At 41.2% G+C, this 27,309-nt stretch overlaps 1 protein-coding gene across 1 annotated transcript in view; it reads right to left on the reverse strand.

Moving 5' to 3' along the window:
- NUP153 (nucleoporin 153) overlaps positions 1-27,309 on the reverse strand; it is a 46,648-nt gene that overhangs the window by 16,011 nt on the left and 3,328 nt on the right. The window contains exons 2-10 of the mRNA XM_042868627.1: positions 12,394-12,610; positions 10,016-10,264; positions 8,657-8,796; positions 8,446-8,574; positions 6,204-6,320; positions 6,033-6,077; positions 5,868-5,921; positions 3,720-3,866; positions 2,588-2,640 (exon numbers count right to left, since the gene is read on the reverse strand). Coding sequence (XP_042724561.1) covers positions 2,588-2,640; positions 3,720-3,866; positions 5,868-5,921; positions 6,033-6,077; positions 6,204-6,320; positions 8,446-8,574; positions 8,657-8,796; positions 10,016-10,264; positions 12,394-12,610 — 1,151 coding nt within the window. The remainder of the gene's footprint in view (positions 1-2,587; positions 2,641-3,719; positions 3,867-5,867; positions 5,922-6,032; positions 6,078-6,203; positions 6,321-8,445; positions 8,575-8,656; positions 8,797-10,015; positions 10,265-12,393; positions 12,611-27,309) is intronic.

Consider the following 27,309-nt stretch of genomic DNA (forward strand, 5'->3'; position numbering starts at 1 on the left):
CAACTGACAAAAATACACAGAGTGTATGTATGCACACATGGGAAACACTGCCAACAGCTCTGATGGAAGAGAGAGCCCTCAAGATGGTAAGATAATGTGGCAGAAGTTTCAGAAGCAGCTCAGGCTTTTATGTGGCCATCAGAAGGAACGGCAGAGGTGTTTGGGTGTGCCAACATTCCAGAATTCTTTTCAGACACCAACACAGATCCCTTTTGTAATGCATACAAAGGCATTTCTCTGTTTGTTATGAAAGCCTTGATCAAAACCAGAAAGATTTCCTAATGCAAGTGCTAAGAGAAGAAAAAGAAAAAACCACATCACAAGCCAGAAGTGAAATAAAGAATAACATCAGAAGTAATATGGCAACAAAATGAAATATCCCTGAAAAAAAAAATCATTATATCAAAGCTTATCCAATCAGTCATTAAAGAATTAATTATATTAGATCACATTGGAAGACACCAAGTCCAGTTTCTGGAAGACTGAAGAAAAGAACTGGTGTAAACTTGTCAGACACTTGAAAGCAGTCTGATTAGCACTGTAACTGCTGAGAGGAAGCCAGATCCCTAAGGCCATACGCTCAGGCTTTTCTGTAAACCAAACTGTCAGTCAATCAGAATTCTGAAAAAAGCCTTATGTCAAAACAGATCTTTATTCAGACAACTATAGCCTGCACATAAGAGTCTATTATTCTTTCTCCTAACACATATCAGCTTCAAGGGGCAAAGACATTTGTCAGTCTTCGAGTAAATCCATCCTACAACCAGCCAAGTTTAAAGAACAAATAGCCTTTGGTAGGTTGAAAATAGCTTAACCAGTATTCCACTCTTGCCAGAATATCAGTGTTGTGTTCCTGATCTACAGCACGACACACAAAGACTGGCTTCCAAAAAGGGAGAAAGAAAAAAAAAAGGAAAGAAAATAACATCTACCTACTGTACGGACAAAAAGAAAGACATTGCAACATTGCCATGAGCACTGAGAATGAAATAAAATGCAGAATGTTTTCTGAATCTCCTTTTTACATGGAGGAGGAGAACGGATTTCTGCAAACAACAATTTAGAACTGTTTGGGGAAAAAAAAAACACACAAGTCAAGTCCAGCACCTCTTTGCATTCATACCAAAACCTTACAGCCAATCTCACACCCCTGAAAAGGCAGCTGTTGTGAAATCAAACTTTTAGACACCAAATCAAAGTGTTGAGGTGTTGTTGGTTTGTTTGGGCTTTTTTTGTGAGCCAAAGAATGCCCCAGGCCACACAAGAATTGCTTGGCTTTTGAACAGTCCTGTTAGTGTTGTTTGAAGAGAAAAATCCACGCCCCAAGATAACGTTAGAGTGCGAAGCGCCTCCACTCCAGCTTCATTGAAAACACTATGAGCTATGTGGAGCAGAACTCATTCTACCTACCCAAACCAAGTAAGCCATGTGGCACAGAACAATCTCCTCAAGGCAATCCCAACTGTTAGCTCCCTGGGAATGTTGTTTTAGAACCAAGCTCACATTGGACCTCAAAAGGTTCTGTGAAGCTCTTAGTTTTCATGCTAATTCAGAGCAGAGAAATGACTTCTCCAAGATAGGAATTTCAAAACAAACAAACAAATAAACAAAAACACCCAAAGGATGTAACAACAAACACACTCCTGAGCTGTACGCCACTCTGTCTTATAAAGAATCCTTCACAAAGAATCATTCCTTTAGGACCCAGCTTTCAAGCTTCAAGCAATTAGACTAAACAAATCACTAAAACTAACGGCTCTTACTCCAGATAATAGCGAGATGGATAAATGGTTTCATTGCCAATAACTAAACTGATAAGCTACAAAATATCTGCCAAACTGAAATTTCTAACACTGGAGATTTAGTTGAATTGAAAACTAAACTATCTTTACTTCCTAAAGAAAAAAGGCCTCCATAGCAAATACCCTTTCTGTGGATACAGCATCATAACTGTAAAGCTATAACTCCATGGAAAACACAGCAGGGTAGCAAAGTCCTGGGCTGCAGCAGGGGAGGATGAGCCCAGATGCAGCAGCCACGGATGCAGAAAAAAAAGGAAAAAACCTGCTTGCCCTTGAAAGGCCTCAGGAAGGCAGGGATCTCCAGCAAGATACCCTCACCTCCACTGCCAACCCTTAAATGAGGCCTGGAAAGGGTTGGATCCTGGCTCCACACCCCTTCTGGTCACTCAGGAGCACTGCATGTACCTGAGCTCCTGCCTTCCCACCAGGTGCTCAATCACTGCCTCAGGTGTGACTTAGCATTTCTGCTACATTAAATGCCTTGTTTCCAACCTTCATATCCTACTAAGGAGATAGACATGGGGAAAAAATCATTACTTATACATCCCTGATAATCTGATTTCATTCTTGTTCATCTTCCTTCCTTTCTTAAAAACAAAAATTTTCTCAAACTTATACTGATCTTCAAATGTGATTTAGACTTTACAGCTCTCAAAAGACAAATTTTTTGTTCCCACTACTAGAACTGTTACTGCGTTTCCAGAGAGACCTGCAGGCAGAATGCAGTGACAAAGGAGATAGTTTTCTTCATTCAAGTTAGCCTTAAATTAATAGATCTGTCATACCTTTCAGATGGTTCCACACGCTGTTCTTCAGGCAAACTCTTCTCTTTCACTTCCTGCAAATTATTTCAAGATTTAGCTGAACATACATACTATACACAAAGTGCAAACAATGAATTGTGTTGTTTTTTGTATTTTTTTTTCTAGTTTTTTAATTTATACCACTAAATACACCTCTACCTAGTTAACTGTGTTCTCTAATTCAATATTCTAGGTACAGCTAAATTTGGGGGCTAAAACAAGTACTGTTGCTTCTCTTAGCATTGAGGATGAACTGACAGAACAGTTAATCACCTTTGTCAAACTCTCTAAAGAAAGTAATTAAAACATAATGGTAATCATATTGTGTGATGGGGAATCAAATCAAGTTTTCTTAATAAAGCTAGTGCTAATTTACAAACCCATTAAAAAGGCTTCACTTATATCATTTATCAAAGATCAAAACACAACACACCCTTCCCTTCAAAAAAACCAAACCCAAGCAGTTGCTGCTATGCTCTTTTTTAGAACTCTGTTAAAGAAAGATTGTGCTGGATGAACAATACAGAGATTAAGAGATTTCAAAGCAGTAACCAATCAGTAATGACTGCCCACTTTCATCTCTTGCCTAGAAGGTCCACAGATTTAACACCTGGCCATTTTTCCATTCAGACCAGTACTGGGAATGTGGTGGTTTTTCAGAAAGAGATGCCGCTCTTGTTTTTGCAGAAAACTTACCAGAGACTCCATCTACACCAAAGGGATCAAGAATTATAACCAAACACATTGTCAGAAATCTCAGTTGGAACACATAGCTCACCTGGAAGAGCTTACACACAACATCAGCATGCTCCATCAAGGACAACTTTGTGTACAGGAGGATACAAAAGGAAAACACTGCTTCTGTCTTTTAATATTCTTTCACTGAAAACAGCCTGACCCTACAGAACATCATTACATTGTGAAACCACCAGAGGCCACTTAATTATTCCAAAAACATAGTTAAATCCAGAAAACCTGAACCTTTGCTCAATAGTTCCCACTGCTTTCATGCCTATCTCAAGCATACTATCTGTACTCTGCAAAGAAAGAGCATCTCGTTAAAGTAATTGGTTAGAAACATTCCAGGCAGGTAAGGACTGCAGAATTTACTTACTTTGTGCTTTGTATCTACTCTCTGGTGAATTTTGCTAGAATCAGCAGATGGAGTCAGAGATGGTTTAAAATACTGGGTCCGACTTCCTGACAGAGAGATTGCCTTTGGTGTCACCAGTTTTTGAACAGGCGGATGGTGAGATTCCATCTTAGAAAGGGAAGCAGTAATCAATTTATTCTGGCACCCACCAAATTTAACTGCAGTGTTTATGGATGAAAACAATTTACAGAACTATAAACATCCCATTAGTCTTGGAACTCAATGATAATCATTAAAAAATTCTAAAAGCATTCAACTCACAGAGGGAAATCATCAGAAAAACAGTGATAAAGCCCAGAAACCTACACAGAAGTAGCCAAAGTTTGACTAAATCTCATTTCAAAATTGGGCAGTTAGTTTCATAGACAAAACAATTCACGCTACCATAACCAAAATAACTCATGTTCCTATAATAGTCCTCTCTTTTCCTCTGCCTACACTGTGATATTTTTTACTAGCTTAATCCACTGATCTATCATTCAAAGCACTAAGCAACTGATAGAGCCTTCTGGGCTTCATACTACCTACATTTTCCTCCTTCAAAGCCAAATAAACACTAGAGCACTTAAAAAAAATAAGGTTGCCAAATAACCTTAAAATAATCTCATTCACTAAAACGTCATCTAACATTTTAGATTTGTACTAAGTACACTTAAAGTACTAGTTTAATTTCCCCGTTCAAAGTATTTTCACAGACCAGAGCTGATTTTTTTTTTAACAGAAAGCTCTGAATGCTCTGCAAAACTGACTTCACTGAACTGTCAAACAGAAAGCAAGCTCAAGAGGCTATGAGATTTACCAAATGCTCCATCCACAGTCTTAATGAACAGAAGAATCAGTCTTACAAAGTTTGCTGTTCTTTCATCTGAACAGAAAATGTCACACTAAACTTTAACTTCTCCCAACACCTGGTAATAAAATTGACTGCCTATAATGTGATTAAAAATGCATCTTTCTAAGAATTATTTGAACGCTGACTAAAACATGTTTAAATTCACAATTCTGCTTTGAATGAATAGTTTCATTGCTGGCTTCAAAAGTAAATGACTTAAGTAAATAAAAATTGCCCAGTTAGCTGTTTAGTACACCAAGAGCTATTCTGTCCAGTGCAGATCCTTGAAATAAGTGGAATACCACATACATCACTGCTACCCACTGCGAAAGTTTTGCCTGAGCATACAAGAGTTCTGTCAACCATACGCTCACTTCAGCAGGAAAACAGAGAGCCACGTCCCTTGCAAATAATTGCTTTTCATCACAGGCTACTCTTCTGCCAAACATTATGAATCCTAGCATTATGAATAGACAATCTACCTCCTTTTACCCAGTGACAGCTGTGTGCAACACTCGTTTACTGCCTGACAACTTCAAGCTCTCTGTTGCAAATCTGGCAGATCTTTCTTAATGCCATATCACAGGTGTGGTTCTACAATTTAACTGAGAATTCACACCAGATCTGTTTGTAGTTAATTGGGTAATACTTATGCTGTACTTTACTTTTCTGTAATCTTATAATTTAGCACACATGAAAAGAGAAGGTGCAGGAAGTCTCAGATGTTTGTAAACTCTGAAGTGACTGTAAACTTAATTATACATCCAATCAAGGGATTATATAAAGGACAGAAATTAACAATTTTCATTTTCATTATCTGGATGGTGATAATAAACAGAAGTACTCCTTTTCTGCACCTGAATCAACACAGAAGCCTGCATTAAATCTATATGACCACTTGATCATTACTTTGCTATCTGTGATCACTTCAAGATCAAGCTTTCCCAAACAGGAATTTTAACACACAGCTTCACTCCAAGATGAAGGACAAGACAAAACTACTTTATGTGTTCTAGAAAAGTTGTTCATTTGACATATCAAGACACCACCACACAAAGATCACATAAATGTTTAACCTAAGTAATCTTCACAGCTCTTCATTTAGTGCAGGTAGAATGACATTTTTTTATCTATTTTCACACAACCAAGATATGAATTTGTACCTGTAATGCTAACATTAACTTGTACTCATGTGTACAGTGCCACTGAGGTCAAATTTCTTGTGACAGCACTGAAGCAAAGAAGATTTCTCAGTTTAAGACATCACTGGTTCTTACCTGTTTTCGAGAGGAATGGAAGCCCGTAATATCCAGCACGCTTCTGTCCACAGGCTAAGGGAAAGGAAGAAAGCCTAAATATTAGAGATCCTTTCTTTCCTCCCCCCCACCCCTCGAGAGAGGGTTTCATGCAATAGAAATACGTGGGTTTCACGGTCAACTTACAGAAGACAGTGGACTGGTAACAGAAGATGGAATTCTTTTAGCGTCCTATGGAAAAAACAATCAATAAATTAAACAGGGCCCAACATAGGGAAGAATTTCATTCTTTACTGGCACGTGTACTAAGCTTTATAAGTATATGAAATAAAGCAGATTAAAAGGAGTGCCACTTACTGCCAGAGGACTTGACATCTTCTCCAGAGACTGCAGGATGCGCCGCGCTGTGGAACTTGTCACACCATAGGATTGCACGTTTGCTTGTTTAGCTTTCATCTGCCTTCTTACTGGTGTCTGAAAAAAAACAACATTGTAATTGTCATGCTGCTCAATTTTGATTTAAATACACATGTATTTTACGTCCCTAGGCTACACAAACAACATAACCAACATTCTCTGACAACAGAGAAAAATGCATTCACTGGGAGTTCAAGACATAATGAAAATACATTCTGAGTTTATAGCAGTTGAACTGGGTCTCCAATACATCTTGCACAAGGGATAAAACTAAAAAAGAAATCCATATGTGTAGAAAGTAAAGATGGAAGATGTTATGAGTGCCAGCATCTCTGAAGCAGTAATCAGAAAAACAGAACTGAAGCAAAGGCTTGTGATGCAGAAAGCACTTTGACTGACAACACATCTGAAGAGTTTCATAATGGTGCAAGTGTACCATCTTTAAATCAGTGCATACAACCACAACCAAGAATTCCTAGTTTTACTTCTCTCTTGCTTCTTCCTCTCACTCAGGAGGGGAGGCTGCGAATCTTTTTCTCTGTTTAGTAAGATAAAGCTCTGACTTGAACAGTAACAGATCAGAACACATTACAATGAAGTAAACTATTTAACTTGCACCACAATTTAATTCAGCATGGCAGTGTAACCACATTGTGTTTATCACACAGTGTGAAGATAGGAAGCAGACTGCACAGCATACAAAAACTTCAGCAAGGCTCACAGCATCATGTAATGGTTGATCTGGGAAGGGGCCTCTGGGTCTACCAAGTCCAGCCCCTGCTCAAGTGGGGACAGCCAGAGCAGGGTGCCCAAGCCTGCATCAAGGCATCTCAGAGAGATCTCCAAGGAAGAGACCCCACAGCCTCTGAACAGCCTGTATCAATGTTTCATCTCCTGCACAGCGCAGAAGTTGCTCCCTGGTAACTACATGGAACCTCCAGTGTTCCAGTTTGTGCCCACTGCCTGCTGTCCCAGCACGAGGCTCTGCTGAAAAGAGCCCAGTGCTCCATCCTCTTGGCACCCATTCCTCAAGGATTTACAGACATGGATGAGATCCTCCCTGAGCCTCCCCTGATCCAAGCTGAACAGGCCCAGCTCTCTCAGCCTCTTCTCGTGAGAGGTGTTCCAATCCCCCCATCATCTTGGTGGCCCTCTTCTGGACTCTTCCCACTATGTTGCTATAATCCACAGCAAACAGGAATAAGCAAGCTACTCTCTCCTTTAAAAGCCTAATCTTTTGGTTCCTCTTTTTGGTGTAACCCACAGTTACACTGCAAAAAGTTAAAATAACTGATCAAAGAGGGCTCCCAGCTTGCAGGAAGTTTTAAAAACAAGTTTTCAAGGTTTCCCATGCATCACAATGCCCTTGTTCCATGTCTGAAATGGACTGCCAGAATAAATCCAGAAAACTGTGTTTCAATTTCCTCCCAGTCCCTTTTGATTTTATTTTTTTTTTATGAAGGGCATCTTGATTAAAATACATTCCTACCAAACCTGATTTGACTTTTATTTTTGATTCAACTCTAGTTACTGAGAGCCATCAGCATTTACTTACAGCTTCATTTCAGAGCACCCAGAACTCTTTGGGGCAAATAACTCTTTTCAAGAACAATATGAAACAAAATAAAAAAGAATGCTACTGCTCACCTTGAGATTGCATTTAGTCCTGCATGCCCCTCTCTGGGCAGTAGTAGAATGAAAGATTTGCAATGCTATTTTAGAATGAACAGCCTTATACAATTTATTCATAGCATGAGTGTAGATATGACTGTGTAAGTTCTACAGATAAATATCAGACAGGTCTGACTACTGTAGCTTTTGCTACTATAAACACAGGTTTTTGATGTTATGCTGTCACTGTTTTAATTGCGTGATGTCATTTAACCATGATACAGTTAGAGGTACACAATGGCACTCAAATGGAATATTTTTAAAGACTTAACAATAGAGGAAATCCCAACTACAAACATCTAGCTTTAACAGTCATTCTTGTTCATTACAACAAATCTTTACATAATACCTACTGAAAATAATTTAAATAGCAATTGCCATTTAAATTTCTACTCTTGCAGACAGAGAGAGAACAGGAGCTGTTGCCACATTCTCAGCTCTCCTCTGAAAGCTACAGTACACGACTTTAGCATTTCAACCACTGTTTCTTACCACGCTGTTTTTCCCATACCTGATAAGGAGCAATTCGCACTTTTGTCTGCCTTGCTGCTGCAGCTGCTCCACCATAAGTGGTCTTTCCAGGGTAAAATGGAGAATCTCCAAGCTGGCTTGTCTTAAAGACAGAAGTGTTTCCAAGCGACTACAGAAACACAGTGTGGTAACTGGTTAGTAAAATGGGCACACATTTAAAATGATTCAAATAAATACTGTGCGGTACTTACAGGAGAGAGAGCTCCAAAAGCAGATAAATTGAATGCAGGTTTCTTTGAACTAGATGCAGAATGCTGGGAGAGGGAATGAGATCTTTCAGCTTCTGTGGACCAGAGCAGTGGTGCTGAATTGGTTTTTGAAACTGCGATATCTGCCAAAAAGAAACACACTGGATGTAAATGCCTTGAGTACAAAAAGAACTCCTGTGATTAAGGGTCACACTGACTTCAGTTCTTTAATACAAAAAAATAACCTTGACTTCAGCATTCTTTAAACAGATCCATTTCACATACAGTCTGAAAATCAAGTACCAATTCTGAACTTGAAAACTGTTCAACACAAATACAGTTACTTTTCAGCAATCTTAGGAAGCCAATTCTATGTTTCCAATGCAAAGTCTTTTTTTTTTTTTTTCTTTCATATCAAGATTAAAGGGAACTGCATAACACCAGTGCATCTGTGAGGACACACAGTTTTTCTTGTGTTGGTGAAAGGCTGGAGGCCAGATAGGTCAAAACTGCACAAGGTTTTAAACCTGAAAGATTCCCCAGAGGCTGATCTAACAGAGTTAATTTGTTTCCCATGTACTTTTTTATGAAGACACATCAGAATGCTCTAGTAGGCAAAGGTTATATTGCTAAATCCTGGCAACATCTACTCTGAACTTCAAAAATATGTACTCCACAAAACTTGCTGAGAATGCCTCAATCCCTGTCTGTACTAGAAAAAGCTGCAAACCTGCTGTTTGCCCTTTCACAGTGAGGTGACCCAGGTACCCATCTACATCAATACAACATTCATTTTTTATTTTAAAATACTGTGCATTCCTTAGTGAGCTCAGCATAAAACATGGCAGCATCGACAGCAGAAGCCTTCTTTCAAGAAAGGCCAGAAAAGCAGCTCAAACACAGTCAGAATGGTTCCTTTATCTGCTCTTTGTGAAATACAAGAAAACAACCTGCATTTCCATTTGTCACCTGCAGTTCCTCACTTTTAACTAGCTGTCTGTTGGACACTGAGTCCCTCTTGCAAGTGATCAACCCAGCTGTCAAGCCAGAACAAGTCACTTTCATTTGCTACCACCTCATTTTGAACCACTGTTCAAAATCTACATACAACTAGCTGAAAGTAGGTAATCAGCAGTGATTTTTTTGTAACATCAAGGTCTCATAAATGTACTTCCGAGCACAATTCTATTAAAATGTTGACTGAAACAAATACTTCTAAAACACTAAAAATTCAATTCAATTCTCACTTCCAAAGCTGACATTCACTTATTTTACTAAGTTGATGAGGAATCTGAACGAATGCAAAGTACTTCACGTTATGTAAAAACAAAACTAAAAATTAAAAGAAAGTATGAAAATTACCTTTATCAGATGCTCTAGAGGAGAAGCCACTGGTTGTTGAGATGTTATCATCATCGTGCTGAGAGGTAGAATCTTTTATTTCTTTTACAAGAGACAGTCCAGGATTGCCAATGCCAAGTGTAGAAGATGTAGAGGGCTGACAAGGTGGTACAGCAGAATCTAACACGGTACAGTTCAAATGGCTCCGATGCAGAGACGGCCTTGTTAACACAACCGAAAAGTTCAGTGCTGATCTACTCGTGGATGGTTCTAAATACAAACAGGGAGATGATCAGCTTTCCTATAGACAAGCTCATAGAAGCCAAAACCTGTTTTCTATCAACAGTCATGCTACTGCCAAGATCTAAGCACAAAAATAGAGAAGCCAAATTTAACTTCTTCCTCATCCAGATAGGGTTTCATCTGTGTGACTACAACAGCAACACTACTTGCAATTCTAAGTATTAATATCACATCAAGAAAAAGTTAAGTATGGGGCTTTACAACACCAGGTTCTGACATCATGCTCAAGTGCTGGATCTTCTACTAATCAAGCACATAGACTCCTTCCTCTTGCTTGAAAAGCCTGCAATAAACTTCCAAAATTTGAGATCATGTGGCAAGTTGCAGACAACACTGCAGTTTATATAATCTTGGCACAAAGATCCCATTAGTTTGAATACAACATGAAAATGAATATTTGCAGTACTTCAGCACTTTTTTTTTCCTCCCAAACAAACGTACAAATCAGGTCATACCACATGTAAACGTTATCTCCTATCCACTAACTGCTGAGATTGTAAGCCAAGAGACAAGTAAGCATGTTGGCCCAAGTAACCAAACAAGCATTTTTTCCTCTGGAACCAAAGGGTCTACAAACACTGCCAGTGGCCTGGAAGGGGTGGCCTCACAGCTCCAACTTGCTAAATGAACAGGACTACTAATAAATATCTTGCCTGATGAAAGTTCACTCGCTCAGGAATCCTGGGAATTCAAACGATTTTGAGCAGCTCTCCCCTTGATACTTGCACTGAAGCTCAAACTAGCTAGTTCAATTCTCATAGCCACTGCAGTACCACTAATCAGTTCTCCAAAACATGAGCAGATTTTTAGGACAGCACTGCTTGAGATACTTGAACAGCCAAGCAAGGAATACAGGCTCTAGCACATAGGTGTCTCACAGCTGAAGAAACACATTTATCTACAATTGTAGTAATAACTAATCTTAAGAAAAAAAAAAATCAAATCTTAAACATAGCAAGTAACAAATGCAGACAGCAACATAAGTTAGCCAAGGTTCTACATGGCCCACCTGCTCCTGATCTTCTGGAGTTAGCAAGCTTGCTGTGCAGCTGTTCTTACTAAAAGGTTCTTTCACACAGTTCTACAGAAAAGCCAGCATGTGTTCCCCAGTCATGAAGACATTATCTATTGCTTTATTCAAGCTTACTCCCGAGCTACAGCAATACAGAAAGCAATAAACTCCTTGTTTACAATTAGATGACACTGGTGGAAAAGATACTTCCTCATTATTTTTGACTCTGACAACAGAAGCAACTGACTTTCCATATTATCTATGATTACCTTTACATGCTCAGACAAAACCACTCTCCTTATTAAAAGATAAATTCCCCCAACAGCTATCAAAGAGGGACCCAACTGAAAGCACAAGCAAATTTACACAGCAGGACTACAGAATAAGTGGGAGGAACCTGATTTAAAACAAAGATGAATTTTTAACATGGTATAGAGGCTGCAAGTCTCTGACAAGAGTCCAAATATCTTTTCAAAGACAACAGCCCAGACACTAACACACATCTTAATTTTATTGAATATTCTAACAATACTGACATAAATCACATGCACGAGTTCCCCAGTTCGCCATTAAGCTAACAAGGAGCTTTACTAAATTGATTTAAGTCCAAAAGGTAAACAAATACCATTAAAAAAATCAAGACATGAGAAGAATTTTTTTCCTCTGAATCTACTTTTTGTTTTCAGGACTTCAAAACAAATTAATGTTTTTAATTGCCTTAGGCAGTTAGACAAAGTTTCATTCCAGGTCTTCTAACAAAGAAAGAAGAAAATACAACTTAGCACACTTGTAAATGAGTATTTTCAGCATTTGCTACCTGACTAACAGAGTACATGAAGTTAATGGATGGCTTCCAAGAGTTCTAAGTTCTATGCTTTATAACCATATTACAGTTTAAAGCTAAGAGACAGTTTCACAAACTGTTGTTGTTTTGAGGCTTGGTTTTTTTGTTAACTTGCGGGGCAGGGGCTGGTTTTAATTACATCAAAACCCTCTTAGCAGATTCCTTTGGAAATTCAAACTCAAAACCAGAAATCTGTGAAGAAATAGAGATACCCAGAACACTCAATGATTTTTCACATACCTTCCAGGTTAATTCCTGCTGGTTCAGGTGTGACTCTCCCATCGGTCATTATGGTATCTTCATCTCTATAATTATGATGATAATTTACTGGATTCTCTTCCTGATTTGTAGATTCATTTGTATCTACACATTCATCTTCACTTTTATTAAAATACTTCTGTAGCCATCCTGGTACGATGTTTTTCACTGATTCTGTCATTCTGCTAATAATTCCCTGCTTGAAAGAAGAAATACTTCTTTAATTACAGAAATTCAGCCAACAGGATGTGCTGGATACAATCTTCCACAGACCTCAAAGACAGAGGTTATACAGCAAACACTGAGACCAACAGTAAGATGCAGGAGGCTGATCCTTAGTATAGGACTGCGGGGCTTGGGGACGCCTAAAATTCCCCTAAGATTGATTCCTGACTATCTATTGATATTCAAAGTTCTGAAGCTTCCATCGAAGTTCTCCAGCAGCTTGTCAATTCACAAGGCCATCAGGAAACTATTTCTACATAATCCTGATCTACATACTTGTTCCACAACTCCTCCTCCACGTACTCAATTGGAAACCGCCTAAAACAGAAACCCAGCAGTTACCTGCAGCGACAGTGATGATCATTCTATCCACTAAGAGCAGGGAGTCTAAATATTGCTGTTTCTTCTCATGCTGAATCACAGTAATAACATGCATCAAAAAAAAACATTGCTACACTCTGAACAGTCAGTGTAACCTGATCAAAATCCAGGAAGAAACACAGCTACAGCTGCAGTATCAGCTGCATCACAGCAGATATGTTAAATAGACCCCTTCTGATCAAATTTCACTTTATGGACATTAAAGTTTCGGACCTCCAAACACTTATCACTCCACAACTACTATATGCTTAACAGCCGTTTCCATTTTGCCATTTACAAATCCTTGGCAATTCTTACATTCCTCGTTAAAAGAATGTTAATTTACCATGTTACAGATGTTCACTTTTTCCCCATCGTTCCCTCAAAACTTTAGCATCCCTTTCTGTCCAATGGCTTGCAGCACTCCCTCTCACACTGCTGACAGCCACGGAGCTGCTTGGCTCCTTATGCTACAAGCAAACATGAAGGCTGACTCAGCAACTCCAACACTGAAAACCAAGAAGTGACAAAATGTGAATGGAATACAGCAAAAAATCTGTTCAGCGGTTGCTGATGTGTGCACCTGGTTTTGTAGCAACAGTCCTGCTCTACCACTTTTCTGGCTTTGGGAAATAGAACTTTCCAGCTGAAATTATTATTTGGGTGTAAAATATTGACAATATGCTTTGAACATGCTGAAGTTACTTACAGACTAACAAAATTCTGAGATAACAACCATGCATACACACAAAAACAACAAAACCCCACATAACCAAAATAGAAGCCTGTATCATTGAAGTATTCCATAGACGACAGCGCAAACACTGAGATACAAGAATTATAAACACTGATACACCCTAGAACCCAGAACTAGGAGGGAGGTAAGGGAAGAGGAAAGAGTAGAAAACAAAAAGCCTTTTCACAGGAAGAAAGCCATTCTAATTCACAATTAGACATTTTTCCTAATGATCTGTTATTCTGTTGTTTACTTGCACAAGGACAGAATAAATACCCGGGATAGTTTCAGCCGCGCAGGATACCACGGAATAAACACATCCATCACAATTACTACATTAAAATGCACTCATTAAAATGAGTACAAAGTGCTCAGAACGTTGCTATTCTTCTCTTAAACACTAAGTCTCAGCTTTCCTGCAGAAACCACAAATGCAGCTGATGCCAGAGTTCACAAGCAGTTCAACCCACGGTGTCAGCAGAGCGGCTCTTTCTAATCCCCCAGCCCCTCGTTGACACCTTTTCCTCTGACACATTCCACTTTTTACCAGCCCTAAGAATGAAAGAGCATCGGGACAAAGCATCATACAGGATAGCGTTTGCAAGAAAGAGCAAACGCTCAGGCACCCAAGGCAGCGTTCTTTCACTAAAGGCACTGCTTCACTTAGTATTGCTGGAGAGTTGCTCACACAGAGCACGGCTATTGCAATAGGCCCAGAAGAGCAATCACCCTGTCAATCTGCAGTAATCCAAATGAACAATTGCAGTCTAGCTAGACAAGCAGTTAGAGATGACGTTTTATCATCCACATCTAAAGCCAAGATGGTCTGACCCTTTCTTGCACATGGCAGCCTTGCCACCGTTGTCCACGCTACCACCTTTCTGAACCCAGGATAACTCCTTAATTCAGAAGCTGGGAGCCTCCACCCAGCCATACTGCAGAGTGCTGCCGGTACATTCCAGGTTCCCTGCATGGGCATCAGCAGTCCCTCCAGAGGCGGTGTAAGGGACCAGTGGGAAACTGACTCAGCGACTTGAGTTCAAGAGAGGAGGTCTGAGTCTTGCAGAGGCAGAGCAGCCAGCAGTTTTACCCACTTCCTCTTATGGCAACTTACTGAGGAGAGGGTGCACAAGCACCAGAGGCCGTTGCCGAAACTCCCCAATCTTCTGGAACCCCCCAGCTGAGCAGACACGAAGGACCTGCCACGTCCAGGGCAGTCTGTAACCAACTGGACTACGTGAAAGTGAGCATGCACGTTTTGTTGTTGGCTGAATCACAGATCAAGGCTCCAACTCAAGACAACACTGGGTCCAAGAATATGGTGAAAAATCTCTTTCACTTTTGTTTTGTCTATCTTTCACTGTCTTCCTGTTTCTCCCCTCGATCTCTTTTCATTTGTTTTCTCTAACAGCCATTGCCTAAATGTGCCTCAGAGTAGCTGACTAGGAAATAACACCTGTGTCAGAGTATCTTTTATCCATAATGTTTACTCTTGGTAGAAAGCTGCCTCATTTTGCCTCAAGGTAGTTGACTAATTGTAGTTGGAAAACTCAAATTGTTTTGTATTGCTGCTCTGAGTTGTTGTCTGACTCTGTCACCTCCACAACCCCTGCAGACCAGGGACTGTCCTACTTCCTCACAACCCACCGAGCCGAATGACACAGGCTGACAAGGATGCTGTATATCTCATCTCATAGCAGCAGCTCTCCAGAGATCAAATCTGATGCTTTCAGTAGTATGCATAGGATCATTAAGGTTGGGCTCATCTAGACCGCCTGCCAAACCATCCCCACCATGCCCACTAATCTATGTCCCTTGGTGCCAAATCTACGTGTTTCCTGAACACCTCCAGGGATAGTGACTCCACCACCTCCATGAGCAGCCTGTTCCAATGCCTCATCACTGTTTTAGACGAGAAATTTTTCCTAATATCCAACCTGAACTTCCCCAGGTGCAACTTTAGACCATTACCTCTCATTCTGTCACCAGTTAGCCAGGAGAAGAGGCTAGTCCCCGCCTGGCTACAACCTCCTCTCAGGTCACTGTGGAGAGAAATGAGGTCTCTCCTGGGTCTCCTCCAGTCTGAACAATCCCAGTTCCCTCAGACATTCTCTGTTAGACTTGTGCTCCAGATCCTTCACAGCTTTGTTGCCCTTCTCTGTATGTGCTCCAGGGCCTCAACATCTTTCTTGTACAGAACACAGTACTTGAGATGCAGCCTCATCAGCACAGAAAACAGAGAGATGATCACTTCCTCACTCCGCTGGCAATACTATTTCCGATACAAGCCAGGCTGCCTTCTTGGCCACCTGGAGACACTACTGGCTCATGTTCAGCCAGCTGCTGACTAGCACTTCCCGATCATTTTCTTCCGCACAGCTTGCCAGCCACATTGCCCCAAACCTGTAGCATTGCATGGGGTTGTTGTGAGCAAAATGCAGGAGCTGGCACTTGGTCTCAATGAACCTCATACAACTGGCCTGAGCCCATCAATCCATCGATGCATATGGTGAAGCAAATTAAACACAAGTAAAAAGCCACCTATATTTCACTTACAACTTCCAAGTTAATTTCATTTAAATAAAAAAAAAGTTTAATGAATCTTGCAATTCCTGGAACATACTGGACAATGTATGCAATGCAGAAAAAAAGGAAACAACCCAAGAATCAGACGTGCCTCCTTTTGTAACAAGACATGCCTGTGTAATGCTCAACCCTTCACACCACAGTTACTTACCAGGCCCTCCCTCATCACCTAAACTCACTGCATATGCCCAGCATGCTGCTGCACAGCAACTTCTCTGGTGCCAGCCCTGTGCTCAGAGGAGGGGCAGCTCTGTTGTTCCTCATTGCTACCGGACCAGGAGACTCAGCAACGTGATACGGTGACAGGCAGAATCCCAGTTGTAGTTGCAGCAATTCAATCAGTGAATACGTTTTGGTCCTTCAGCAGATTCAGAATTAACTCACTGATTTCAGCAGTTTGAGAACTGCTCTCAGTTCCAACGGTTGTCTGCTGATGTTAAATGCACTCACACGCTACATTCATCCAAAAATAGCAGTAGGAAAGCGGAACAAAGCACAGAACACGGAGAAGAGATCCAATAGCTTATGAATAGGTATTTACAACAGTGCTTCAAACGCCGTGCATCCCAAGCGCCTGCAGCACTGCTGGGTATGTCTCCACCAACACATACATGCACCACCACAGCAACAGTAACTACAGCTGCAGCTCACAGGCACGCTGCCTTGGGATGAGACTCCAAACAAATGATGAGCTGTAGGCACCCGAGAGTAAACAAGCAGGGATCCTAATTCACTACTTTAAAATGACGTTTTCTGAAAGGGTTTATATCGAGAAATAAAAACCAATAGGTTTCAGTTGCAGTTTGACTTTAAACCTTAAAAGCAGGCCGTCTCCTGGCAATAATTATTTATGAACTGGACAGTTTGTCTAGCTCCTCAGGGGTCTCTCACATAGCAGTGGGGACAGAGTGATGGCAGAAATACTCAGAAACAATGCGTTACCAGAAAACGGTTCTGGTAATTCTGGTTTCTGTAATTGAGTTGATTTCAATCCAAGAGGCTTAAGTAAATCCCACTGTACAACAAGGGATGTATTAAAAAAAGAAGAAAAAAAACCACAGAAGGGCTACACACTGACATGAACCCTTCAGAGATGCAAAAAGCACAACCTTTCAGGAGAGCCAATTTCTACTTCCCTATATGCACACCTCTAAGAGCATCAAGGCCAACTCAGATTTTTTGTTATTTTGCTTCCCATTTCAAAGCTCAAGCTCTTGAAATATACAAATCAGTAAGTCTTCAAAAAGAAAGCCTGCACCTGAGGGCAAAGTTCAGCGAGAAGCAGCACTTCCCACCACTGACAGAACTCGGGCTCCCTCCATCCCCCACATTACCCAGTGCCAGCTCTGGCACAGCAGGCTGTTCTCCTTACTAGCTGAATTTGTTAATCTGGCAAAAAGCACATGTTTCTCTGCTGGACTAATGAGTTCAGCTGGCGCAGTGCAACAAAAATGGCTCAGGAGAAAGATCAGGCAGCGGGACAAGAGAAAGAAGCAGCAAGACTTCTCCCTTCCTCTGACCAAATATGCACTGATACTCAGTCATGTAACATCCATATCAGGGCTTTATCGAACTGACTCAGCCAAAATTTCACCTACGGCTTGCAACAGCTCACCATCTGGTTACAGTGGTGCTAGTGCAAAAGCAAGGTTAGAAATGGAAACGTGACATGGCTGTCTCCTGCAGCAGCACAGACGGAGACCAGCTCTGAACTAGCTCTGCTCTTTTCCTTTAGGGAGTGGTTTCAGTCTGGATGTAGGACAGCAGTTTGATATTTCATTTAGAAAACAGACAATAAAACTTATGACTTAATAAGAACAATATGTTACAGGAATGTCATCAATTATGTGACAGTGGAAAAAAACAACTGTTTTATTTAAGGCAACTGGACTAGTACAAATTTATTTCCAAAGACCATGAAGAAGGGTTTATGCTTCCAGATGTAAGTACTTCCTTCTTATTGTGTGAAATGAGCCTTTCTCAGCCTAGCTCTAGGATGGACATCCAGGGACACTAGTGCTGTTCTGCATTCTGGCACTGCCTGTACATTTCCACAAGGAAGACAACAGCCCATCATTATCCCTTCCATCCAAGTGCAAAAAACCAGCGTGTGCTCCTGTAAGTAAACCAGCATCTAACCCACTTAACACCCAGGTTAAATCCTGGTTACACCAAACAGTTTTATCTTATATTTAATTATTTTTATTTTTTATTATTATTTTATTATATTTTTTATTTTAATTATTAATATTTTATATTTTCAAAAGATGGAGCAATGTACAGGATGCCTCCCTTTTTGGTACCAGCACTGTGCAAGGCTCCAGCCAATCCTCAGCAGAAATCAAGAGACGGTGCTGCAAATTATAAAGTGCATATGGAGTGGTAGACACTGAGACCTATCAGCATCAAAAACAAAAATTAGGACTAAGGAGACAACCTGCACTTACAACTTCATGAGCTGTTTTGACCGAATTCATTCTTAATCTAAGAAGGGGCTATCAACATATTTTTTATTGAAAGACTGCTGCACAATGCAGTGTCTGCAGCACAGCTGCAAGGGCCATAATTCTACCAACCAAAACTCAGCTCAATTTATTTTTTTCCTGTAAGGGTACCCTACAGTCTAAACTATCTTTATTCAACATCTAAAACAACGCATGGTACCAGGGTAGCAAACTCTCACAACCACACAGACACACAGCCTAATTGGTCCAAAGTTAAAATGATCAAAAAATACACTTCCCAAAGCACCAGATGGTCTTTGCAAGGCCATTAGAACAAGCTATGAGAGTTAGCAAGAAGCATGATAACAAACATTTATATTTCGGATTTAAATAGTTTAGGCATAAAATCTTATTTGTAGATATTCTCTGTACAATAAGGCACGATTCATTACATTCATTTCTATCTGCCAAAAGAAATGGCAACCTTTCTGTTCCCCCCCTTCACAGGAAATAAGTCTATGCATACAAATGTATGCTTTCCACTTATCACATCTCGTGCTATGCATCTGCTACCTCTGATAATATATTTGACTCCCAGCAATTAATTAAACAATATTTTCACTGCCACTTTGCCTAAACGCACCCACGAGCTACAGCTCTGAGCAGAGAGGACACGTTCTGTGGGTAAACTACAAGCAAGAGCAGGCCAAATCCCACAGCAGCTTCTCAAGCAACGGTTAAATGCCATTCAAGGGCAAGTCACAGCTTGCTGATGCTCATCTCCATGTCCAATGTCTTCTAGTGCAGACCTTACAGATAACTCGAAGTGCTTTCTGTCACTTTGGAGCAGCACTCCAGAGTAAATCATAAACTCGTAACAAGAAGACTGGAACTACATTTTTTCATTATATGTGGTGTTAATAAAAGATGGCCAACTGCTCTTATGCTCCCTCTGAACAACTAGTGAGCTACAAACTGAGCTGATCACAGCACACACTGGTGGGCACACAAAATCTATCATGTCAATCCTGTTAAACACGGAATCTTTTTTGTTTTTATACACCAACTTGACCTTGCAAATTAAAAGTAAGTAATCAAAGAATCACCTTTAGTTATTCTCTGCGCTCACCTGGAAGTGAGCAAAGCTCTAAGCTTTCTTACTTTTGAAGCATCACACATCAGTGCTGTTCAGTATGTGCAAGTCAGATCTCACAATACAACTAAGTCAGCAGAACCTGCAATTAAACAGGGCAGGAGTTTTAAAAATTGAACTACATTTGATCCTGCTGCACACATTTCTGACCAGATTTAAGACAAACTCAAATGCTGACTCAGACACAGCTACTTTAGCAGCAGTTATGGTTATATTCTTTGACATTTTAAGCTAATATTCTGAAACGGCAAAGCCAACACAGGTTCACCTCTGCTGCAGGGCAGCATTCTCCAACAAATAGGGGCAGCAACATATTTCTGGCCATGTGTTTTCTCCACAGTTCATCTGACAGAATCAAGAGCAACTCACAACGGATCTGTAAATACCATTCTCTTATCACTAATACAAAAAAAAAAGACTGTCACTGCACAGAGATCTATTCAGTGGCTCTAAACAGTAGTATACAGTTCTATAAATCTGTATACATTCCACAGCTCTGCATATTAAGTTTGTTAACAAATCCTTAAGGCTGACATTATGGCAGTTGTGACGTTAGAATTACCACGTCCCTGGTACAGATGAACAGTTCAAATCTTTGGTTGGTCTTGGAGGCAACCAGAGGTAGAGCACTAAGAGGGGAAGGAGCCACGAGACCCAGCTCATGCAGAAAAGAGTCAGACTCAAAAGAAACTACAGCTTCAAAGCAAAGTCAGCTATTTTTTCAGGACACACTTGCACAACTCCTCCCAACAAGCAGAGCTATGGAGACAGGAATAAACAACCTTACCAAGGAGAAAGAAAATTTTCTGCTGGCACAGGTATTTGCAAAGCAAGCACGTGTGTTAGAACTGTAGCTTTAAGCTTAGTGTTAGAGGTATAAATGTTAATGCACACATTTTTTCCACAGCAATAGAGATTATCATGAGCTTACGCTTACTTGAAAAAAAGATGGCGATCACAACCATGCCAAGCACACATACAGACACTATAATTAAATGCAAAGTGCAATTATAAGATGAGTTACAGAATCTCAAAAGGAACTGCTGCCCTGAGAACGTCAGCAGTGCTGCCCCAACACAACAGCTCCATTGCTGTGCTATTTCCTAGACAGCGGAAAAATAACTTCAAGGCCTCTCTTGTCAAAAGAAGGGGGACATATCTGCAATCTCTCCAATAACAACAAAGAAAAGCAAACAGCACAGTTGAGAGGATCTTTTTATTAATAAGCATTTTCGTAAAGTAATCTGGAACACCACAATGACAAATACTGTATCAGCAAGTTGCAAAATGCCTTATGCTTCAGGCAGTCAGACAAGCTAGTTCCTACTCGCCTTGGCCCCATTTTCTGATGACCCATCTGCCTTGGCTTGAAAGGGCTCCGAGTAATCTTCCAGTCCCTTTCACTAACAGAGGTGAGGGAGTAACAAGCTGAAGTGGTGATGCATAGCTGTGAGTAACACCAGCTTCAAGTGCCTCAACTGTTAGCTATATTAACATCTCTTTAGCTTAAAAAATGAACATAAACCATGCCTTTGATTCAACATCGAAATGGGTAGAGAAGACCTGGGCAAAAGGAGAAAGCAAGTCCAGGCTTTAATGCAAAACTATTTGGAAAAAAAGCAAACAGAACATAGTGGCATGAATGGGAGATCCACGGCACAAGACATCGGTACAAGGGAAAGTAATAAAAATCCAAATTCAGGAGAGTTGCTCATGAAACTGAATAGATGAATTACTGAATATCTTAACAGTAATAAGAAAATCTACCTAACAGCTAAAATTTTTCATTAGAAAATCATTACAGACATTGAATAATTCTTCAGCCTCAGATGTGTATATTATGTTACAAAAAGCACAAAGGAGAGTTTTCATCACGTTGTCTTTGTAGAAAACACCAACGGTGTATATTGGGGAACACCTTCAATCATGCTTCTATAAACACCACTGTTCAACAGTTCCTAACTGATGTTAGGACTATATGTTAGAACTTCTGAACTGTTGTTGTACAATCACTACTCGATTAATACTGGAAAAAAACCACGGCAAGCTATATTGCACGACCTATAATTAAAAATACAATAGATACTTTAAAAAAATGAGTTGGAAATTGCAACCCTACAGAAGTCTCTTTAGTGGGGTTCTTCTTGAGGGCAACCCTGCAATTTACTCTAGATAACATGCAGCAGCATCATGGAAGTGTTATTTCTTTCCTCAAAAAGCAGCACTGCTCTTAAGACACTTCCCTCAACAAAGAGGACTGTGCACCTGAATTGGCATTTATGCTGAAACCACATCATGGTCCAACAGCAGCAATGCCAGAGGCTGCACAGCACCACAGGTTATCTTGTCCAACTCAGAGAAAGGACAGGAAGAGCAGGTTGCCAAGCCAAGGGCTGTGTCCAGCAGTGCTTCAAGCATCTCCAAGGATGGAAACCTCTCTGAGAAGCTCTTCTGACAGGTCTTCTCTGGCAGATAAAAGACTATGCTGCAATGAAAAAGAATGTCCCATTTTGAAACTTAAATTCATTGCCTCTTTACCCATTGCTCTGACCACCCAGAAATAGCAAAAGGAACGTTGTTCCACCCTTCCTATACTCTCGATAGGCATTTTTTGACAGCAGGTCTCCCCTTCACCTCCCCTACTTAAGGTGAACACATCCAGCTCTCTCAGTCCCTCCTTGTTCTGTGTCCCAACCTTAGCCATCTCGCTGGCTCTCAGCTAGATTCACTCCAGGATGTCAATGTCTTTTTTTTGTACGTGTGTGTGTCCAGCTTTGGCAACTCCAGTACACAACACTCCTGGATGTACAGTACAGAGGGGAACAACCACCTCCCCCAGCCTCCTGCCCACAAACTTACTAATACTGCCCAGCACACAGTTGGCCTCCTCTGCCCCAAGTGCATGCTGCTGACACGGGTTCAACTTGTAGTCCAGCAGCTTTGGGGAGTTGTTTTGTTCCAGATGAAGGACTTTTTTGCTTTCGTCATAGAATCATAAAATCATTCAGGTTGGAAAACATCTTCAATATATCATCAAGCTGAATATACATACGTCTGTTGGGACTGACTGGCCTCACCTGAGTACTGAGGGAGTTGGCTCAACAATTTACCCACGTCACAGGATCTGGGGAGTGCTAGCCAACCTCATACCCAGCTACAAAAAGGGAGTGAGCCAAGACCCAAGAAACTATAGACTTGTTAATCTGACATAAGTGCCTGGAAAAATTAGAGAGATTATCCTAGGGAATACAGAAGGCATTTAAAGATCAGGTGTAGTTAGTGTGGGTTCATCAAGGAAACGTCCTGCTTTAGAAATCCAACCTCCTTCTGGGATAAGGTCACCCTCTCGGTGGATGCAGGGAAGGCTGTAGATGCAGTCTTTCTGGACTTCAGTAAGGCCTTTGATAGCATCCTTCACATCACCCTTCTGGACAGACTGTCCAATAGCGAGGTGAACAGGTTCACAGTGCACTGGAGGATGAACTGGCAGAACAGCAGAGTTCAAAGGGTTGTAGTGAGTGGGGTTACACCTGGCTGGCAGGTGGTTACCAGTAGTGTTCCCCAGGGCTCAATTCTAGGGTCAGTCCTGTTCAACATTTACATCAGCTACCTGGATGAGGGACTGGATTGCATCCTTAGCAAGACTACCAATGACAGTAAGCTTGGAGGTGCCGCTGGTTCCCTAGAGGAACCACCCCTAGAGGGGTGAGAAGCCTTGAAGCGGGATCATGATGGACAGGACACTCAGTCATCAGCAATGGCATGAAGTCCAACAAATGCAAGTGCTGCACCCAGGACAGAGCAATGCCAGACACAAGCAAAGACTGGAAGAGAAGTGGCTGGAGAGCAGCTCAGCAGAGAATTCTGGAAGTGCAGGTGACAGAAGGTTTAGCATGAGCTGCAGCGTCTGGTAGCCAGGGGGCAAAGAGCATTTTGGGGTGCATTGAGCACAGCACAGCCAGCTGGTCAAAACAGGTACATCTCCTGCTGCACTTAGTGTTGCTGCAGCCTCACCTCGAATACTATGTGCAGTTCTAAGCTCCACAATTTAAAAATATATTTAAATACCTGAATGCATCCAGAGGAGGAAAACAAAGTGAAAACAGGCTTCCTACATTGGTGGTTGATGTCCCACAACTGTCAGTGTTCAAGAAGAATTTGGATAGTGTTCTCAATAACATGCTTTAAATCAAAACATCAACCTGACCTACCAAGACTCATCACTGAAACGTCCTTAGTGCAACGCTCGCACATCTCTTAAATACCTCCAGGGACAACGAATCCAACACTTTCCTGGACAGCCCATTTCAGTGTTTGATCACTTCCTCATGAAGAAATTCTTCACAATACCCAACCTAGGCCTCCCCCATGCTATCACTTACATCCTACCACTTGTCACCTGAGAAAAGATGCTGGAAGCCTCCTTGCTGCAGCCTCCTGCCATATAGTTGTAGAGAGCAATGACATCTCCCCTCAGCCTCCTCTTCTCAACACTAAACAGCCCCAATTCCCTCAAAAAGACATATTTTCTAGTCTCTTCCCAAGCTTCACTACTCATTCCTGGATGCACTAGAGCAACTTTGTTTCCTTTTCATAGTGAGAGGCCCAAAACTGAACTGCATCCAGATGTGAAGACAAGAGCCTGTTCAAACACATCCAGAGAATGGCCACAAAAATCTGAGGACAGGCTGAGAGTCAGGGATATTCAGCCTCTCTTCAGAGGGACATGATAGCAGCCTTTCAGGAGGGCTGTAAGAAAAAAGGACTCTTTAGCAGGGACTGTTGTGATAGCATATGGGGAAATGGTTTCAAACTAAAAGAGGGAAGATTCTGATTGGATATAAGGAAGATATTTTTCTCAGTAAAGGTAATGAAGCACTGGAACAGGCTGCCCATGGAGGTGATCAATGACCCATCCCTGGAGACACCCAAAGTCAGGCTGGCCGGGCTCTGGGCAACCTGATGCAGCTGTAGGTGTCCCTGTTCACTGCAGGGGAGAGGAACCAGGTGACCCTTAAAGGTCCTTTCCAACTCAAACGATTCTGTGACTGTATGATTTGAGATGTGCATCAGTTACATTGCATACAGAGGCACAATCCCTTCCCCAGTCCTGCTGGCCACACTATTTCTGACACAGAGCAGGATGCCACTGGTGTCCTTGGCCACTTGGGCACACTGATGGCTCACGTTCAGCTGGCTGTTGACTAACACCTCCAGCTATTTTTCTGCTGGACAGCTTTACAGCCACACTTCCCCAGCCTGTACTGCTGCATGGAGCTGTTATGCCCCAACAACACGAGGTTCCTGCCAGCCCATTACTGTCAAGAAACCTCAACAGCAGCCTTGTCCTTCAGCATCTGGAGGTTCCCTAAGTTTGCTATCATCCAGGAACCCAGTGGGGGTGCTGCACTTCTCTCATCCCTGTTGCTTACTAAAGACATATAACAGAATTAGTCCAAATATCTCCCCAGGAGACTCTTAACAATTGGCTGTCAGTGTCTCTCAGTACCACCGATCACAATCCTTTAAGTCAGTGTCCAGCTAGTCTTCCAGCCACTTGGCAGCCTACTTGATGAGCACATATTTCCCCAATTTGTCTGCAAGAATAATACAGAAGACCATGCTGAGTGCCTTGCTGATCTCCAGGTGAGCCGCGCTGATTGAGCCAGACATCCATCCTGCTTGTGTTAAATTTGTTACACAATGCTGCGGTAGCATTCACGCCGATCCAAAATAGCTCTGCTCAAACTTTTTCAGGTAAGCAGAAGAAATTTGGTACTCTATCCTCAGTCTTCTGAATCAGCAGCTCAGTTCCTGCACAGCAGGGAAGCAGGAACCAATGCTAATTACTGACTGGAGGAATAAATAACGCAGAGGAAATGACGAGCTGCTAGCAAATGAAGGCAATGTCAGCGCCCCAGCTAAGGGACAATTCTTTCATCTACTTTAAAATCCTCTATCTGAAGACACCGCTCACTAATATTGCTCTTCCCCAAGGCTGTCATGAAAACACTTTGCAAGACAGAAACCAAAATATTCATAAAATGGGACAGCAATCAGATTCTACTGTGTGCTGTACCACTGACAGCTTAAGCGAGGGGAAACTCAGCATCTCAGCTAAGGTCTTCCCAACCAGGATACATAATTTGCTTGTGATGCCAGTCCAAAGCCAAGTAATATATTTTCACATCCATTTTGCTAATACAATTTGATATTGCTGGAACAGAGACAAAACATCATTTAAGGATGACACTCTAAACATTTCTTAAAGTTTACAAACATTTAGCCCAAGGTGCTAACCTGCTACTAAATCAAAACTAGCAGAGAGAGACATCAAGTATAAACACAAGCACCTAAGCACGCTTTGAGGTATGATCCTATTGCTAACAATTAAACCAATAGTCATACGTGCTGAGTTCCATATGGACATTCTTAATAAAGATTTTTATAGATTAATACTTTGCTTCCAAAGATTCATGACACAAGAACTAATTTACATTACTCAACAGGATATTCTAGGAACTCTTTGCATGAATTTCAAGATTTCACCCCCAAACCAACCCAACAGTTTATAAAATTCCAGCCCACAGCCTGCAGGCGCTGCAGACCAAGAAAATCCCAGGCATAAATCAAGTATGAGTTTATAACTGGCCCGTCTTCATTACACAATCAGGTGATAATGTAATGATTCAGGCACTGCTGCACACAGTTTAGATTCCTGATCCCATAACTACTCTGTCCTTACGTGACATCGCACGTGATTCTAAACTTCACCCATCCAAGCAGAGGTGCTGTACGACTGGGACCCACAGAAAATGCACCTCTCCTCTTCCTGATATCATCCCAAGGATTCAGAATCACATTAATCACAAACATGTAGCAACTTCTGCTGGTTTCTTCAATGAAAGCACCTAGATTGTTTTGCTTTATACCAGGGTGGCATCGCTACCAGTACACATGAGAACATATGTATATGTTTGACAAAAAGTAAAAACCACCTGAAGTTTCAGCCTACAAATATGAAGGCCAGTTACCAAAAACCTCTAACTTGAAGCTTAACATAAGCAAACAGGTTTATGGGAAGGTTAAAAAGGCTTCTCAAGTATAACTGATTATCTTTTTCTCATGCCTGAATCTTCTTGTAGGAGTTTAAGAGTACAGGAGAATCCAAGTTCTCTGACATTTTCATTTGAAGGATTAATTAGCAAATAAATAATAATCCCAAAGGTTATTTTAGTCTCTTCCTACAATGAGAACTTTGAATCTCTGAAGCTTACCTATATTCTACCTGGAACAGAATGCCACCATTCCAGGCTCATCGGTACACAGACACAAAAAAGCAAAGCTAAACCTAAAGCCAACAATAAAAACACGGAGATATCATAATGAAGCTG

This window comes from Lagopus leucura, unplaced genomic scaffold (assembly GCF_019238085.1).
Source record: "Lagopus leucura isolate 7727_CA_CO unplaced genomic scaffold, USGS_WTPT01 Super-Scaffold_100002, whole genome shotgun sequence".
Taxonomy (NCBI): Eukaryota; Metazoa; Chordata; class Aves; order Galliformes; family Phasianidae; genus Lagopus; species Lagopus leucura.